We start from the raw sequence: 17575 nt of genomic DNA on the forward strand, positions 1-17575 counted from the left end.
GGGTGTAGGGAAACAAATTGGGGCATGCTCTCACACTTACCCACCCACTCCACTTCCCTGAGAAGTTCCAGGAACAGCCCTACCTCCTTCCGGTCTTCTTTGGACAAGAGACTCTCCACCACATTAAGACATTTCAAGCACACTGCTTCACCCCCAAAGAATCCTGGGAAATGTAGTTCGCTAAAGGTTCTGGGAACTGCACCTCTGAGAAGGGGCAAACTACACTTCCCAGGATTCTTTGGGGGTGAAGCCGTGGGCTTTAAACGTTGGGATATGACCCCCTGTTTCCTTCACAGAACAGCAAGTGACAAGAGTGGCTTGGTCATCAATCCCTCTTCCTGGGGAATTCCAGAGAGAAAATAAGAGTACAATAAAAATGTGGCAGCCTGAGAAAGGAGACATTTAGAGGCGGCAACTTTAACCTACAGATTTTATAGGCAAGACTTGTTCGGATGATAAAAACAGCCGCTTGCTTGTTCTGTGACTGGGCTAAGCTCAAGGCCATCTCCATTTTGACATTCTGATGGAGGAATGAGGGGCAGGTAGCGCTGCCCCCTCAAGATGGCCACAGGAGGCACATCAGAACCAGACTGGCACGAGCCCCAAACGCAGTCTCTCTTCCTCTCTCTTTTCGACCCTCTGCTTCCGGTTCACAGCCTTCGTGCCTTTCGAGGCCGGCAGCCATTGTGTGGGATGGGGGTGTCGTCTGTGATGGAAATCACCTCCAAGCCACCCATGGTAAGTCCTTTGATGGCTGCCTGAAAGAGAGAGAGAGAGACGAGTGTTTTTTCCACCCTTCAGACAACACAACATTTAGCTTCCTGTATAGGAAGACGAGAGAGAAGCTGACTCAGGCCCCATCTGCACTATACCTTTAAAAACAGAAACACACTGTGGTTTAACCAATTTAGCAATTATGGCTTCCCCTCAAAATGCTGTTTGTTAAAGGTGCTGAGAGTTGCCAGGAGACCCCCCTGCTCCCCTCTCGGAGCTATAATTCTCAAGAGTTCCCTGGGAACTCAGCTCTGTGAGAAGGAGTCTTAACAACTCTTAACAAACTACACTTCCCAGAGTTCTTTGGGAGGGAAGCCATGATTGTTTAAAGCAGAGTGCTGATTGGGCCTTATATGGAATCAGACCAGTTTACTGTCGAAATCAGGCTTTCCAGACCTTCCACTAGCCCTGACCACTGGACATATTGCCTGGAGATGATAGGAACTGTAGTCCACAACAGACGGAGGGCATGGGGTTGGGGAATCCTGGGTCTATACACTGATTGGCAGCGGTTCTCCCAGCCTCACCTGGAGATGAGCCAGTGTAGTGTAGCGGTTTGAGTGGCCAACTAGGAGCTGGGAGACCAGGGTTCAAATCCCTGCTTGGCCATGAGGCTTGGGTCAGCCACTGCCTCTCAGCCTAGCTTACCCCACAGGGTTGTTGTGGAGAAAAAGGCGGGATATAAATGCAATAGATGAATAGGATGCTGTATATTGAACCCAAGACCTTCCCTGACCACCCCAGTGCCTTCCTATCCAGTCTGTGGTGTCCTCTCCACCCTCTTCCCCTCGACTGCAATTCGGTTTGTGGGGAAAACCCTTCTATTAGAGCCAAGCAAAGGTTTCCCCCTCTCCATGTTTAATTACAGCTTGGGGGTAGGCAGCCCTTCAACGAAAGATCTCAGGGCGGTTCATAAGATAAAAATATGAGATCAAACCACAAATAAGTAGTTAAAACAGAAACAAGAGAACAATAAGGTAAAGGTAAAGAGACCCCTGACCATTCGGTCCAGTCGTGATCGACTCTGGGGTTGCAGCGCTCATCTCGCTTTATTGGCCAAGGGAGCCGGCGTACAGCTTCCAAGTCATGTGGCCAGCATGACTAAGCTGCTTCTGGCGAACCAGAGCAGCGCACGGAAACGCCGTTTACCTTCCCACCGGAGCAGTACCTATTTATCTACTTGCACTTTGACGTGCTTTCGAACTGCTAGGTTGGCAGGAGCAGGGACTGAGCAACGGGAACTCACCCCGTTGCAGGGATTCGAACCGCCAACCTTCTGATCGGCAAGTCCTAGGCTCTGTGGTTTAACCCACAGCGCCACCCGTCTCCCTTACAATATCCTCCCATACCACATTTTAAAGGCTGTAGAATATTAATCAGCTGAAGGCCTGGTTGAAGAGCAATGCTTTTGCCTGGCGCCTAAAGATTTATAAGGAAGGTGCCCCAGGGAGAATGAACAGCAGCTAAGGAGAGATGGGGAGGCTCAGTGGCCAGGAAGTTCAGGTGGAAACAAGACTCCAAATTGAGGTTACTTCCTTTGCCACAGGTCAGTTTCTCAATGGAAAAATTTATTGACCCTTCATTTCCCAGAGTCACCTATGCATATAAATTAGCAAAGGCACGTTTTAAGGAAAGTTTCGCCCTAGAACTGTGTCTTGAGCCATATAAGTTCTTGACAATCCCCACTGGTCCTCACCATCAACTGAAACAATTGGCTAATGTCCGTCCCCCACATTTGTTTCTGCTTCTACCTTTTCATTGTTGCACCTCTCCTGCTTTCAAAATTTAAAAGGCTGTGTGTTCCTTGGGGGCAGGGGCAGAGACTTGCCTTCTTCTATTTTGCCACCCTGTAATGTGCCATCTGCACCAACAGTACCCAGGGTGGATTTCAACTACTTAAAATAGAATGGACTTAAGCTTGTAATGTCCATTCATTTCAATGAGCACAGCAGGACCAATGAGAATCCTCAGTAAGGAACCGCAGGCACTTACCAAGCGGCCAGGTCCTAGGCCTTTCACCACAACTCGGACGTGGGACACACCCTTCACCGATGCTTTCTGGGTGGGGAAAACAAAGACGTTTTGCACATTTAGCCAAAGAGCCACCCCCACGTTTGGTCTCCACGTTTGCTGTTGTTATTAAACAGTTCTCAAGCACCTGACATTTTCTGAGCGCTGCATATATAAAGACTGTCCCTGCCAGCAAGGTCATGCTCTCACAGACATCTCATCAAAGGAAAATGGAACAGGGAGGGAAGAGGAAAGCAAGCTGCTCCTTATCTGGTCAGTGGATGGGGCCAGGTTGGTCTGTGTCTTGCTTGGTTTTTAAGCACCTTCACATTGTGCTTGAGCCAAAAATCACCCCTCCCCACCGGAGCAGCTTACTAAATCTATACAAAGACAGTCCCTCAGGCTTGCAACAAGAGTATGAGCTTTGAATGTCATTGAGGTGTGCAGCCTCCTAGAGACAAACCTTCCTGTTTAGGGTCAGTACCTGAAATATTATAATAATAAATATATTATTATTATCAACATGCCCCTAGAATACACTGGCTTGCGAGTAGAGCTCTCTCCATAGCAGGAAGGATGAAGGGTGGAAATTGTACGGGTGGGGGGGGGGAGATAATTTTAGGATTGTGTCTGTCATTTTGATGGTCATATTTCTTTCTATATATTTATTTACTTACTTATTGCATTTATACCCCACCTTTCCTCTAAAATGCTCAAGGTGCAGTGCATCGTTCTCCTCCTCCTCTGTTTTATTTTTTTTAAAAATAATATTTATTACTTTTAAAGTTTACAGAAAAGGAAAAGAAAAAGAAAAAAGCCAAAGAGAAAAAACAAAGAAAGAAAACAAAAACAATACAATATATAAACAATACAAAACACAACCTAAACACATTAAACTAACCTAAACATAACCCTAACTCACCTTAACCCTAAACAAAACAAAACAATAACCATTTAAAAACATACATCACACCTTTTCCATACTCTATCTTTCATTCCCTTGTTTCCTCGACTTCCTCTCACCTCCCTTTTTGTATTCCACTTCTATTAATTGTTTCAGCAAATCCTTTCCATCTTTCTCTATTTTCTGTCATATTATAAATATCTTGACATATTTTTATCATTAAAACTTATATATGCTTAACTCCTTATAACATTTCTGCTAAGGCCATAAAATTTCTTTCCACCATTTTTCTATCATTCATTAATTTTACAGTATTTCTATATATAAACTTTAAATTCTCTAATCTTCTTCCACCATCTCCTCCCCCTGGTTTCGGATTCTGCCAGTCCTTTCCGTCAATTCCATATAGTCCATCAACCTGGAGATGTTATGTCCGAGGCTCTTAACTCTTTTCCAGGTCCCTTCTGCAGGTCTTCTTCATATTCTTTAATGCCAAAGAGCAGATCTCGGGAAGACTCCAACCTAACAATGCTTTTATTCCTTCCAGGCAGGTCAGCCCAATTTCCATGGTTGAAGCTGAGGTCTATAAGATGTTTCATGACATGTTTCAAAATTCCTCGAAATCCCAAGGTCCCCAGAACTCCAATCTCCTCCAGACCCAAGTCCATGTCCCAAAAGTCAGTTAATCCCTGCATAGAGGGATCTTTCCAACTTTCCTTCTTCCGTCCAAGCCGGGATCCAATCCTCAAAATCTGGCTTTTTCTAGATTCAATCATAGAAGGCCTCAACTTATAATCCTCAATTTGCTTCTGTAAGACTGAAGATCCCGCTTGTATTACTTTAGGCTCAACAACCACAGCTTTCTCTTTCTCCTCCACAATTTGACCTGCCAAAGTAAATTCTTGTACCAAGTCCTGAATTATTTCTGTGTTGGTGCTCACTTTTTGACTCCAATTAGTCACTTTTTGATCCAAGTTGTCAATTTTAAAAGACATGTCATCCGTCTTCTTGTGAAGCTGTTCCAGCGAGTCGCTTATCTTACATAATACCGTCACAATGGCTTCTCCTGTCAACATTTTGAGTGGTCCAAGGTCAATCTCTGGTTCTCACAATTACTTATCTTGCAGCTGGTGATTCCCCAATTGCACTCCTGTGACAGTTTCAAAAACTCCCTCTAGAGGGCAACAGTCTCCACTTGTATCAATCCTTTCAGACGCAATTCAAGCCATAAAAATAGTTTCAATTTCCAGTTACTTTTCCTCCTTTTTAAACGCAGAAGAGGACAATGGAAACAGTATCTTTCTCTTATTTAACTAGCTGTCAAAAATGTTTTGTTCGCAGTCAATGAACTCTCCCAAAACTTCACTCTTTCTGGCAGCCCTTTCCAGGTTCGGAGTAGTGGTAATTTGGTTTTTCACTCTCTCCTGCAGGCTCGCTAAGTCCAAAATTTCCCCCCTCTTCTCCTGCTTCCAAGGGGGTTTTTGTAGTTTTAACCGATGAAAATTTAATCCTTTGCCAAAAGCTTTCAAAGACTTTAGCTTGTAACGTCTTTGCTTCAATCTATTTACAAAAGGGGAAGGCGGACTTCCTGTTTAAGACCATCCCCGTTTCGGTGCCAAATTAAGGTATTTAAAAATCCAATTTTCCATTCTACTCACGGGTAGTTGTTTAAAATCCAATTGTCCACAGGAAAAAGTCAGCGCTCTCCGGCAACAGCAATGCGGCTTCACTCCATGAAAGAAGCAGTCAATTCGAAGCACCGTGCCACTCACCCCACGTCGCTCCGGATCCCCGAAACAGGGTTTCCCCGCGAGTAGGGGAGGCGCAAAAGGTGCCAGCCGAATCCCAGGTTCACAAGCTTCTCCCGCTTGTGATTTCAATGGGTCTCCATCTTCGCCGTGGCGGTCAGACCCTGCTTTTCACGGAGCAAGTTCCTCCCGATCGGAGAAGCTCCGCCATTGCCGGAGGCGTCAACCCGGAAGTCTCCCTCCTCCTCCTCTGTTTTAACCTCCCAACAGCCTTGCGAGGCTGAGAGCGAATTCCCCAATGAGCTTTATGACTGGTGGAGATTCGAACCCGGGTTGTCCGGGTCCAATGCTCTAACCACTACGGCACAATGATTTTCTTAGGAAGAATGGGAAGTCAGCAACTGAGCACCTGCTTGGTGGTGAAGAGGGAGAGAGCACAGAGTTGCCAGATCTTGACTGCAAGGAAGCTTTTTGGAGTTGCATAAAATCGAGAATCGCAACAAATGCGGCTTAGGAAAGCAGCTGCCGTCCGAGACAAGGTTACAACCCTTGGCAGGGCTTTTCAGCTTAGGAAAAACGGTGAGCGAGGAGCAACGTGATAAGATGATGGGATGTTGAGATAAGAAGTAGTTCTCCCTCTTTTGTAATGTTAGATTCCAGAGCCATTCAACAAAGCAGAACATTGGCAGGCGGAAGGCAAGGGAATCTTTCTTCAGACAGCTGAGCTGTAGAACTCACTGCCACAAGACTCCCAACACCTCAGATGGCTTTAGAAGAGTAGACAAATTCAAGGAGGCTACTGATAGCTAGTAAACCACAATGGCCACGTTGTACCTCCACTGTCGGAGACCATATTGCCTCTGAGTAAGAGTGGTAGGGTACTGAAGGTGGGAAAAGTGAGGACGCCTTCCAAGTTCTGCTTGTGAGCATCCCAGAGGCATCGGGCCGGCCCCTTGGAGGCCAGAATGCTGGACTAGATGGGCCCTTGGCCTGTTCTAAGAAACCACAGATACGGGAATTACAGTGGTACTTCTGGTTACGTACTTAATTCGTTCCGGAGGTCTGTTCTTAACCTGAAACTGTTCTTAACCTGAAGCACCACTTTAGCTCATGGGGCCTCCTGCTGCCACTGCGTGATTTCTGTTCTCATCCTGAAGCAAAGTTCTTAACCCAAGGTACTATTTCTGGGTTAGCGGAGTCTGTAACCTGAAGCGTATGTAACCTGAAGCGTCTGTAACCCGAGGTACCACTGTATCTTTTTTTAATATAATGGTGATGGATAGGAAACTGCAGGAAAAGAGCTTTGCAGTTGCAGAGGTACCGACGGGGCTTGTGCAAATAGGCTCTAAGTGGTAGTGGTTTCCTCTCTATCAGCCATATTGCGTTAAAGGGAAAAGGGCATTCTGGGAGGAAGGGAACTGTAGGGAATTGGACGGGATGACGCTTCGGGTCCCTTCCAACACTACAGTTCTATGATTCTATGAATTAAGATGCAAAAAAAGAGAGAAAAAGCAGGCTGCAGATGAGAATTATGGCCTTGTAATGTGAGAGAACTTGCTACATTTGCAAAACTGAAATGTTCCGTTCTAGGGCATTTAATCCTACAGCATTGGCGGCATTGTTAAATGTCTCCTACTTCCAAACTGGCTACTGGCAACTTTCTAGAGAGAATATGGGATGCCCTGAATATCATATGGGAAGGTTGCCATCTAGTGGCTATTTTAGTGGTCTTTTCTTCTATAACAATACAGTGGTACCTCGCAAGACGAATGCCTCGTAAGACAAAAAACTCGCAAGACGAAAGAGTTTTTCGTTTTTTGAGTTGCTTCGCAAGACGAATTTCCCTATGGGCTTGCTTCGCAAGACGAAAACGTATTGCAAGTTTGTTTCCTTTTTCTTAAAACCGTTAATACCCAGGGTGCATTGCTTGAAGAGGTGCAGTTCCGTGCTTCGCAAGACGAAAAATTCGCAAGACGAAAAAACTCGCAGAACGAATTAATTTCGTCTTGCGAGGCACCACTGTACTGCAAATACAAATCTTAGAAATAATTAATTAGGGTGATAGTCACATGTTTGTCCTACTCAGAGTAGGCCCACTGAATTTAATGAATGTGGCTGACTTAGGCCCATTGATTTCAATGAGCAGGACCAGCGCTCAATATAAGTCACCCGTTTCAGGGCACACTGGAACTTTTCCCTTTCTAATGCTCATTCCCGTTTTACGAGCCCACTTAAAACATACACCAACACCCAGAAAGCTGTTAGCAAGACCCTTGGGACACCAAGAACTGACAATACACATCCATCATCTCTGCACAGAAGCTCTTCACAAGCACTCTGGACTGAACTAGATGTAGGAGAAAACCAATTTCCATCTTGAAAGAATGTGCAAAACTAAATGGGTTAATGAGTCAATCAAGTGAAGGAACGGGCCCCCAAATAAGAAGGGGGCTCTGTTTCAACGAGAGAGTGATCCCTGCAGCCCTTTTCTCACTGGCTTTAATACTGTGCTCAGATATTTCCTTTTACATTATGCAGCCACAAGCCTGGGTTTGCCACTGAACGAACGGCTTCTTTTCTATCGGTTGTGCAAACATCTTTGTGATCAAGATCTTGCCGAGAATTGAGGGCTCCAATGTCTTCTGGGTGGAGAGGGGAAGATTTCAATAGCGAAATCACAGGTTGACAAGCTAATGGAGGTGGTTTTTTATATTATTATTATCTGCTGGTTACTGGGTGAGAATATTGTTTTGTTTCTTGGAGGCGTGCTGCCAATGTTTTCTATCACTGTTATTGGGGGGCTGCTCCCCTCATACGTTCCTTCAAATATTAACATGTTATATGACCCCCTCCTTCCCCTCTTCTACAGTACAATGTACAGTGGTACCTCGGTTTTTAATCCATTCCAGAAGACCGTTCGAGTTCTGAAATGGTCAAAAACCAAAAACTCAATAGCCGACAGAGAGGCCTCAGAATCTTGCACTCAGCGGAAGCTGTGTTTCCTGTTCGACTTCCGAGGTGTGTTCAAAAACCAAAGCATTTACTTCCGGGTCTACGGCGTTCAAAAACTGAAATGTTCATCAACGGAGATGTTTGAAAACCGAGGTTCCACTGTATTTATGCATATTTTTTTCAATGTCACTTGGAGACTCTTTGGGTGACAAGTGACCGGTAAGTTTAACATCTAATAAAAATACTAGTATATATTACAGCTGTTTAAATGTGCAAAGAGTTTTGTGGTCATCATTTAGGTACAGGACGCAAGCGAGGAGCTCTGTGCAAATAACACAGAGCCAACACACTGGGATTCCCCGCCTGCGTCAAGAAGATCCGCCCAAGCGGGAAAACTGGCCCTCGGCATTCCCCATGGGGAAAACCTTTGCCTCCAGGGGTGTCGCAACTTGGATTTCACTCACAGCTGCTACTGCGATTCCCGTGGTCTGTGCTGCAATGGCGGTGGCCTTCCTGGCACTCTTGAACCCTTCGCTACCGCAGGTCGACAGGGTCAAGGCGACGTTCTCATGCGAGGTGATCAGGATGTGAGTGCTGCAAGGAGGGAAGAGAAGAGGGCATGGTTTCCACATTTCTGTCACATCACTCCTCGCTTGCCTTTTCTCTAGACTAAAAAAACCCAAATGCTGTAACCTCACAGCGGAAACTGCTCCACCCCCTTCGTCATATACCTGAAGGAGCGTCTCCACCCCTAAACTAAAAAAAGGTAAAGGTACCCCTGACTATTAGGTCCAGTTGTGGACGACTCTGGGGTTTCCTGCTCATCTCGCTCTATAGGCTGAGGGAGCCGGTGTTACTCCGCAGACAGCTTCTGGGTCATGTGGCCAGCATGACTAAGCCACTTCTGGAGAACCAGAGCAGCGCACGGAAACGCCGTTTACCTTCCCACCGGAGTGGTACCTATTTATCTACTTGCACTTTGTGCTTTTGAACTGCTAGGTTGGCAGGAGCAGGGACCGAGCAACGGGAGCTCACCCCGTTGCAGGGATTCGAACCGCCAACCTTCTGATCGGCAAGCCCTAGGCTCTGTGGTTTAGACCACAGCGCCACCCGCGTCATATAGAACCTTAATGGCATGTCAGGTTGGCTCTCACCTCAGACATTTCCATGTTGTCTTTCTTCAGCCCCATTGCTAAAGGGGGACAGATCCCCACCCCGATCTGCACGCTCGGGGCAAATCCGCCACAGATGGAGAAACTTGCCACTTACTTGTTATATGTAGCTTTGATGTGAGCTATTGGGATCTCTTCGAACTTCTTCCCATCCCACCGCAAAGCGCTCCCTTTCCCTGGTGCTGGGGGGTAAAAGCTGAAAAATAAAATGGGAAGGGAGAATGTAAAGTTTTGATGCAAAACTTAACACGGTCTGGGCATTCAGAGAAGAACCTGTGTGTGGCCTGGGGAGGTTTAAGAAGTCTTAACAGCAGACAGTGTACTTGGCTTTTGCTTCATCTTGCCCGTTCTCCTACCTTTAAGATGCTCAGCTTTAGTAAAATTAAATTGGGACTAAGTAGGGATCTCCCACACCCTAATTTCATTAACTCATTCACAGATGGCTCAGAGGCCCCCCACTCAGTGTTAGAAATTAGCTAGGTGCCAGGTGCATTTCTGCGACTGGCATGGGTTCAATTGCGACCCTGTGGAGATCTCTGGATGCCAGATTAGCAACTGACATCTCCATCTGGCTGCAGCCTCCAGCTTTCTTAAACAGGCAAGCAGAAGAGCTTATATATTGCATTTATAGCCCATCTTTTTCTCCAAGGAGTACATGGTTCACCCCCTCTACAGTTAATCCCTGCAATGACCCTGTGAGCTAGGCTAAGAGGCTGTGACTGGCCCAAAGTTACCCTGTTAGCATCATGACTGAGTGGGGATTTGAACCCTGATCTCCCAGGTCCTAGTCTGACACTAACCACTGAACCACACTGGATTCCTACAGTACTTCTGCTACGGGGCAGCTATATAAATCATGTAGGTTAAAAAAATATATAGGGAAAGCAAAATGTCACTTAGAGAAGGATCTCAAATATTTTCCTTGAAGCTTGAATTTGTTTTATTCCGGGTTGGTTTATTTGATGTTTTAATGTGCTATAAACTGCTTTGAGATTTTTCCTCTAAGCTGCACCCGCAAATTAGCCGCACCTTTAAAATTCAAGGTGGTGGTGGTGGTGGTGTAGACAATACCCAAATATGAGCCAGTTCCTTAAAGTTCCGCAGGCACTCATACCCATTCCATTTTACCGTATGTCTGTTTCAGCAGCGATATCAGAAAAGCTAATTTTTGTACGGTTGTGAATTTAAGCCGGACTTTAACTTTTCACGGTCGAAATTTCGGGGGGGGGGGAGTGCGGCTTATATTTGGGCCAATACAGTATAAAGCGGTATGAAAGTGAAATGAGTAATAACAGCAACAATAAATTGCATTTTTTAAAAATGGTGCCAGACAATTCATGGCAGCGATTGTAAACTAGGTTTAAGGTGCCATTTGGAGATGAGCTTATATATCTGCATTTCTAACACCCCACTTAAGCCATTTTCCAGAACAGTCGTGAGGTAAGCACCTCCATTATCAATGGCAGCTATTTTATTTTTCTTTACCTGAAGATGCAAAAGAAGGGCGGGAAATCTAGGGGAGGGACCGTAACTCAGAAGTAAGGTGTCTGCCCTGCATGCAGAACTCCCAGAGTTCAATTCCCGATATCTCCAGGTAGGGCCAGAAACACCCCTTGCATGAGATCCTGGAAGTCAGTGCAGACAATACTGAGCTAAATGGACCAATGGTCTGACTTGGTATAAGGATCCTATAGGTACTGTCCCTCAGTGTGGTTTTGTACCACACTGCGAAGTTCAGAGGCTTGGCAGCACAGTGACACCTGAAGCCAAATCAGAGCGAGGGCAGTCCTCCTAGCCCTCACTCTGTCTTTAAAGGTAAAGGGACCCCTGACCATTAGGTCCAGTCGTGACCGACTCTGGGGTTGCAGCGCTCATCTCGCTTTATTGGCCGAGGGAGCCGGCGTACAGCTTCCGGGTCATGTGGCCAGCATGACTAAACCGCTTCTGGCAAACCAGAGCAGCGCACGGAAACACTGTTTACCTTCCCGCCGGAGCGGTACCTATTTATCTACTTGCACTTTGACGTGCTTTCGAACTGCTAGGTGGGCAGGAGTTGGGACTGAACAACGGGAGCTCACCCTGTCGCGGGGATTCGAACCGCCGACCTTCTGATTGGCAAGCCCTAGGCTCAGTTGTTTAACCCACAGCGCCCTTCACTCTGTCTTTGCATGGACACAAAAGAACAGGCACACAGGAGGAGTGAAGTCACTGCCAGGACCACAAACACTGGGTGAAGAAGGAGAGGGATGTGTGCAAACTGGGACCTCCTGGGAGCACACTGGCTCTCTCCCCGAATTTCAATTGAAACATGTGAGACTAAGCTGCAAACAAAACAATTTCAAAGCATTTCGCACAATTCTAAAGGCAGTTTGCAACCACAGGCAGAAAGATGCAACTCCAGAAGAGCCGAGATCAAGAAGCGATCTTCTGGAAAGGGACTCCAATTTCAAATTTCAAATTTCCTACGGTTTCTGCGTGTTCCTCAAGGTGGTCCCTTTGGGTCACAGGATACTGGGCCCTCTGAATGTCACAACAGCAGTGCCTTATCCCTTTTTTCAAAACCGTGCGAAACGACGCCTCACCTGAAGTCGCTGTTGTTCGCAGCTTCTGCTTCTTCTTCAGCAGCTGGGCTGGCGGAATCCCCAGTTTGCCCTTGAAGTCTCTGGATACTTGTCTGCACACCGCGAGACAGGGTAACCCTGCAGTTGCCAAAAGGAGAGAGAAGCCGGAGGTTGCAGGTTAGCATAGCTAGAGCAGTGACTGAAAAAACAACACAGCGGACTGACGGAGTTTTAAAAATTAATTTTCAGGACTGGCCAATCAAATTCCACCTGCTGATAGTCGCTCAATTTAAAGGACGGGGACACTTTTAAAAGGCAAAAGTTGTACCTGCAACAAAAGTGTTGCAGTGCAGAGTGTTCCTTTTCAGGGTGCCCAGCTATGCCTTTCCAGGATGCTCCCCCTTCTAGGTTCCTTTCTGTTCCATCTCCTCTCCCCTAGCCCACCCATTCCCCTACCCCTGAGTATTCTGTGACTACCAAGCAATCTCCCTCCTTCCACAAGTTATTTTGTACTTCTGAAGCTCACTCAATTTCGCCAAAGCATCCTTCCTGAGTGTGGATGGTGCCATTTTGTCTACGCAGGAGGCCACAGTGAGAGAACGGGTTCCAGGTTCAAATCCCACAATTGTGCTCACTGGGTAGCCTAAGCCCATCTCACTCGCTTGTGGCGTGAAGAAAGGAAATAGATGGATTTTCGCTCCCCTTCTCCCAATTGCATAATACTAGAGCCTAGGGACCGCCCAGTGAAGCTGAATGTTGGATGATTCAGGACAGAAAGGCATGAAGTACTTCTGCATGCAGCACTGGGCTAAACTCTGAGACTCGCTCCCACAAGATGCAGTGAAGCCTCCGAATACCAGTTGCTACTGGAAATCACAAGTGGGGAGAGCGATGTCACACTCAAGTCTTGCTTCCTAACTTCCTACAGGCATCTGGGTGGCTACTGTGAGAATCGGATTCTGGATTTGATAGCTGTCTTGGTCCAATTGAGCAGGAAAGTACTTGTAAATGATCTACCATGCAGGGCGGTTGTGAGAATAAAACAAGGAGGAGCGAGGGTAAGAGAAGAAAACTCACATATACTGCCCTGAACAATTTGGAGGATGCTTAAGGGTTTGTTCTTGTTTTTTTAAAGTAGTAAATAAATCAACTAATGGTTTCCACATAGAGAGAAAATATATAGATCAAAGCCTCACTGTTGATTTTCAAACTGACCCACCTCACAAGGCTTCCCCCCCCAAAGTGGTTTTCAAAAGGCCATCAGAATTGTTCAATACATTTGCAAGACATTTACGATTGTCATTCCAGCGCACCAAAAGAGGGAATTAAAAACCAGACATCACTTGAAATACTAGTCAAGAATAATAAAAAGGGCAATCAGTTGTGTATTTTAACACCCACTCCCTGAAAACATCTTCTTAATTCAAGGATGTCTAGAATGAATGGGATGGGGGTGGGGGGAACCCATGCATTGTCACTTCAATAGGAAGAGGGCCATTTTCACTGCAAGTCTGTATTGCTACTTCAACAGCATACGTTATGAAGAGCGTATACAATTAAGAATATCACCCACAAAAGAAGTTCATCTGCAGACCTTGTCCAACCACGCAACATTGTGCAACCACTCCTAGCAATTAATTAAACGGGCTCATCTATAACCTTGCTGAACAGGATGGAGAGGAAGAGATTGCTATCGCTTCAGCAGATCGCAAGCGTTTCCATGTGAACCAACGGCCTTGCTGCAATAGCCACCAACTCCTGTGGCATCAGAAGAGCTGGGAGGATTTTAAAAAACAAACCAACCAAAAAAACAATGCCTCTCACAGCTCTGGGGACTTTAAAATATTTGATTGGGTTTAACAGTATTTTTTAACCTGCTGATAAGTGCAACGGTGCCCTCACAAAGAGTTGAGTGCTTAATAAAAAGTTGCAGCAGAAGAACAGGAGAATCTGCTCCAGAGATGCAAGCGATGGATGGATATCAATTAAAGGCAGCCATGAAGTGGAAGGTGTTCAAAAGGCCTCCCAAGTGCCAGAGCTGAAGGGGCAAGTCCATGATTGTTTCAGGACCCTTGCTGAGTAGCATCCATCTCCTTTGATCACCATCCTAAAAGGCAGGCACTGAAGAAGGACCCTTGGTAGATCTCAAGTGTATGGGCAGGGTTATATAGGTCAAGGTGGTCTTCACAAGACCTGGGCTGTAATATCTTCATCCCTGGTCTACCTACCTACACAACAAAACAGTATTAATGGTTCTGTCACCTTTCTCCCAACAGACGAGAAATTTGGTAGCATCTGGAAGGGAAAGAGATGTGTCTGAAATACTACAGTGGTACCTCGAGTTAAGTACTTAATTCGTTCCGGAGGTCCGTTCTTAACCTGAAACTGTTCTTAACCTGAGGTACCACTTTAGCTAATGGGGCCTCCTGCCGCGCTGCTGGAGCACTATTTCTGTTCTCATCCTGAAGCAAAGTTCTTAACCCGAGGTACTATTTCTGGGTTAGTGGAGTCTGTAACCTGAAGCGTCTGTAACCTGAGGTACCACTGTACTGAACTACAGACAATTCTCAGCTTATGCAAAGGCTGCATTCCAAGGATATTACGTAAAGCTAAACTTCTGTATAGCTGGAACACATTGGATGCAATGGGAGTGGGGATTGCCAGTCGTCCCCCACTCCAGATGCCTGCCCCCTTTTTGCCCCTTTAATTTTTGCCAAGCACATAAAGCTGAATGTGCAGAAGTTAAATGTGCAGAAGTTGTGAGTTATCAGCCATCCCTAACTTGGTGCCCTCCGGATGTTTTGGACTACAACTGCTGGCTGGGCTGATGGGAGTTGTAGTTCAAAACATCTGGAGGGCACCAAGTTGGGGAAAGTTGGTAATGGCACCCGCCCTGTGGAACGTCCTCCCATCAGATGTCAAAGAAACTAACAACTAGCTGATGTTTAGAAGACATCTGAAGGCAGGCCTGTTTAGGGAAGTTTTTAATGACTGATGTTTTAATGTATTTTTTATCTTTTGTTGGAAGCTGCCCAGAGTGGCTGGGGTGGGGTATAAATAATAATAATAATAATAATAATAATAATAATAATAATAATAATAATAAAGCTGTATGAACATATGAATCTGCTATTGTCAGGGACTCAGGAGCAGGAGCACTGGGGAGAGAGGAAGGGGAAGAATCCGAGGGCAGCGTAGGGGAGTATGACAGTGGCCCGAGAGATTCCATGAGCTTCTCCAGCGAATCAGAAGATTCCCAGAAGGGGGCGCCGATGGTCAGAGCAAGGGGGGTCCCAGAGGGGACGCACCAGAAACAAGGAGCCAGAGGGGAACCCCAAAGCAGCAGTGGGGGATCGGGACCAGTTTCCCCACCAGAGCGTAGTGGGGGGGAAGAGGCACATGTGTCAGGGCCAGCGTCTCCTCCAGCGGGGAGAGAGAGTGAGTCAGGGCTGACCACGCCTCCAACGGAGGGGAGGTCAGTTGCAGCTAGCCCCCCCAGAGGGGGAAGCAGTGACAGCAGCAGCAGTGAAACGGTCAGGAGAAAAGTTACCGGCTGGGCGCGCGCGCCAAATTCAAATGTACAGGCGCGGGGAACAGCAGGAGACCCGGATGGGGAACCAGCTCCTAAAGCCCGCCGGAGGGAGGGGGAAGGCTCAGGGGACTCAGCGTCAGAAGAGTCTAGAAAGGGCGAGACCCCAACGGCCAGGCGGAACCAGAGGTGGAAGGAACAGAGGAAGAGGTGGAGTAAGGCTAGAGTCTTAAATTGGTGTCTGGGGGGAGGAGACTCAGACGGAGCATCAGCGGTCTGACAGTTGAGACGTAGAGCTGCGCGCTGCGGCTCTGGAAGTGAAACTGAACTTCAATAAAGACTTTTGTACTTAACAACGAAGCAGCGTTGGTCCTTTGTGAGCTGGGACCTTGGGCAGCTCTGACAGCTATGTATCCAGCACGGTCATCTGGGATAACCTGGTGGCAGCAGCGTTCCCCTTGACCAGGTTTTAAGAACATAAGAGCCTGCTGGATCAGGCCAATGACCCATCTAGCCCAGTTTCTCACAGTGTCTTTAAAATGCTGTGTGCTACTGCCAGTAGTTCCAGATGGGCTGGGGTAAGGAGCATTTTCCCAAACCTGCTACCTAGGATGCTTTTAATGGAAGATGTCTGAGACTGAACCTGGGACTTTCTGCAGGGCTCTCCCCACACAGATCTATGGGTCCATCCTTTAACTAAATCACTTTACTCTCTCAGTCAGGCTGATAAAGCCCAAAGGAGGCTCTCATCCCATGTTCTCGAGATAAACAGATTATTGTACTAAAGCAGGGGGGGGGGCGGCTTCTGAATCGGGGAGCAGCGCCCAAAGTGACTGCGGTGGTGGTACTCAGCTATTTCTGGTGGGCCACAAACCCAGCCCAAAAGTTGCCTTCCAAGATCCTTGCTTGAGAGATTGCACACGAGCGACTGGGTGGAGGTCATTGAGCATGGCCAAATAGGGATTCGAACCTGGATCTTCCCAAGTCTTAGTCCGCCACTTTTTTCCACTAGCTTGTGCATCCACGATGCTGCAAATCGTTAATAGAATCACCGGGTACAGACGTCCCCCAGCATGGGTGAAAGCTCCACCAGTTGGATTTCTGCCTTCCCTGCAAATTTTAAAGGCAGAAGAGCTCTGAAGGGAGACAAACCGCCTGGCTCCCCAACAGCAGTCTGCCCAGTGATGGCAGATGCTCCACCTGTTGGATTTCTGCCTTACCTACTGACTTCAAAGGCAGAAGAGCTCTGAAGGGAGACAAACTGCCTGGCATCCCCAACAGCAGCCTGCCCAGTGATGGTAGATGCTCCACCTGTTGGATTTCTGCCTTACCTACTGACTTCAAAGGCAGAAGGGCCTTGAAGGGAGACAAGCCGCCTGGCACCCTCAACAGCAGCCCTCCCAAACTGAAGCTCCAGAGCTTTCCCCCCGACCAACCCAGCCCTTTCCTGCCCGGCCTGCGACTTCTTACCACGAGCCGCCCCCCATAAGCCCTCGCCGGGCAAGCGCCAACCAAGGAATCATGATCCTTCCCCGCCACCGTCTGGATCCCTCTCGCCGGGCACCGCGAAGCTCTCAAAGGACGGTAGGGGCGGCGCTACAGCGGAAAGCTCTTCTCGCGGTTATAGGCGATGGCAAAATGGCGGCGCCCTCTCTACGTACAGAGCCCCTGCGTACGACTAATCCTAAAATGGCGGCGCCCAGGCCTGGAGAAAGCGTGGGCGGAGAGACGTACGGCGCCCAGGCCTTGACCATGGTGCTTTGTCGCCCTCTGTTAACTAGCAATGGAAACTAGAGACGAATTTCCACCATAGAGATGGGAATTTCCTAGAGCGACAGGACTTAAACGTAACGAAAATCCATAAATATATTAACGAAGAGTGATCATATCATTGTTCGAACACGGGTCCATTTTCGTGGGAAAAT

At 47.2% G+C, this 17575-nt stretch overlaps 1 protein-coding gene across 3 annotated transcripts; it reads right to left on the minus strand.

Moving 5' to 3' along the window:
- Positions 1 to 416: 416 nt before the first annotated feature.
- MRPS11 (mitochondrial ribosomal protein S11) lies at positions 417 to 17430 on the minus strand. 3 transcript variants are annotated; one of them, XM_083587064.1, is made up of 7 exons: positions 16871 to 16937; positions 14350 to 14416; positions 12143 to 12259; positions 9658 to 9756; positions 8853 to 8982; positions 2767 to 2832; positions 417 to 758 (listed from the first exon to the last, which is right to left on the minus strand). In XM_083587064.1, the coding sequence occupies exons 1-7, from the start codon at positions 16920 to 16922 to the stop codon at positions 651 to 653; spliced, it is 639 nt and encodes a 212-aa protein (XP_083443190.1). In that variant the 5' UTR covers positions 16923 to 16937; the 3' UTR covers positions 417 to 650. The 3 variants fall into 3 exon arrangements, with proteins under 3 accessions (XP_083443190.1, XP_083443191.1, XP_083443192.1); XM_083587065.1 differs by lacking the exons at positions 14350 to 14416; positions 16871 to 16937 and adding an exon at positions 17121 to 17430; XM_083587066.1 differs by lacking the exons at positions 14350 to 14416; positions 16871 to 16937 and adding an exon at positions 16703 to 16756.
- Between the last annotated feature and the right edge of the window lie 145 nt (positions 17431 to 17575).

This window comes from Podarcis filfolensis, assembly GCF_964270895.1.
Source record: "Podarcis filfolensis genome assembly, chromosome: 14".
Lineage (NCBI taxonomy): Eukaryota > Metazoa > Chordata > Lepidosauria > Squamata > Lacertidae > Podarcis > Podarcis filfolensis.

Coding starts and splice junctions, on each gene's coding strand:
- MRPS11 (XM_083587064.1), bottom strand. CDS start 16,922: ATGCCAGGCAGTTTGTCTCCCTTCAGAGCTCTTCTGCCTTTGAAGTCA. Junction 14,417..16,870: donor TCTGCCTTTGAAGTCAGTAG/GTAAGGCAGAAA, acceptor TTTCCCTTCCAG/ATGCTACCAAATTTCTCGTC. Junction 12,260..14,349: donor AATACTGTTTTGTTGTGTAG/GTAGGTAGACCA, acceptor TGGCAACTGCAG/GGTTACCCTGTCTCGCGGTG.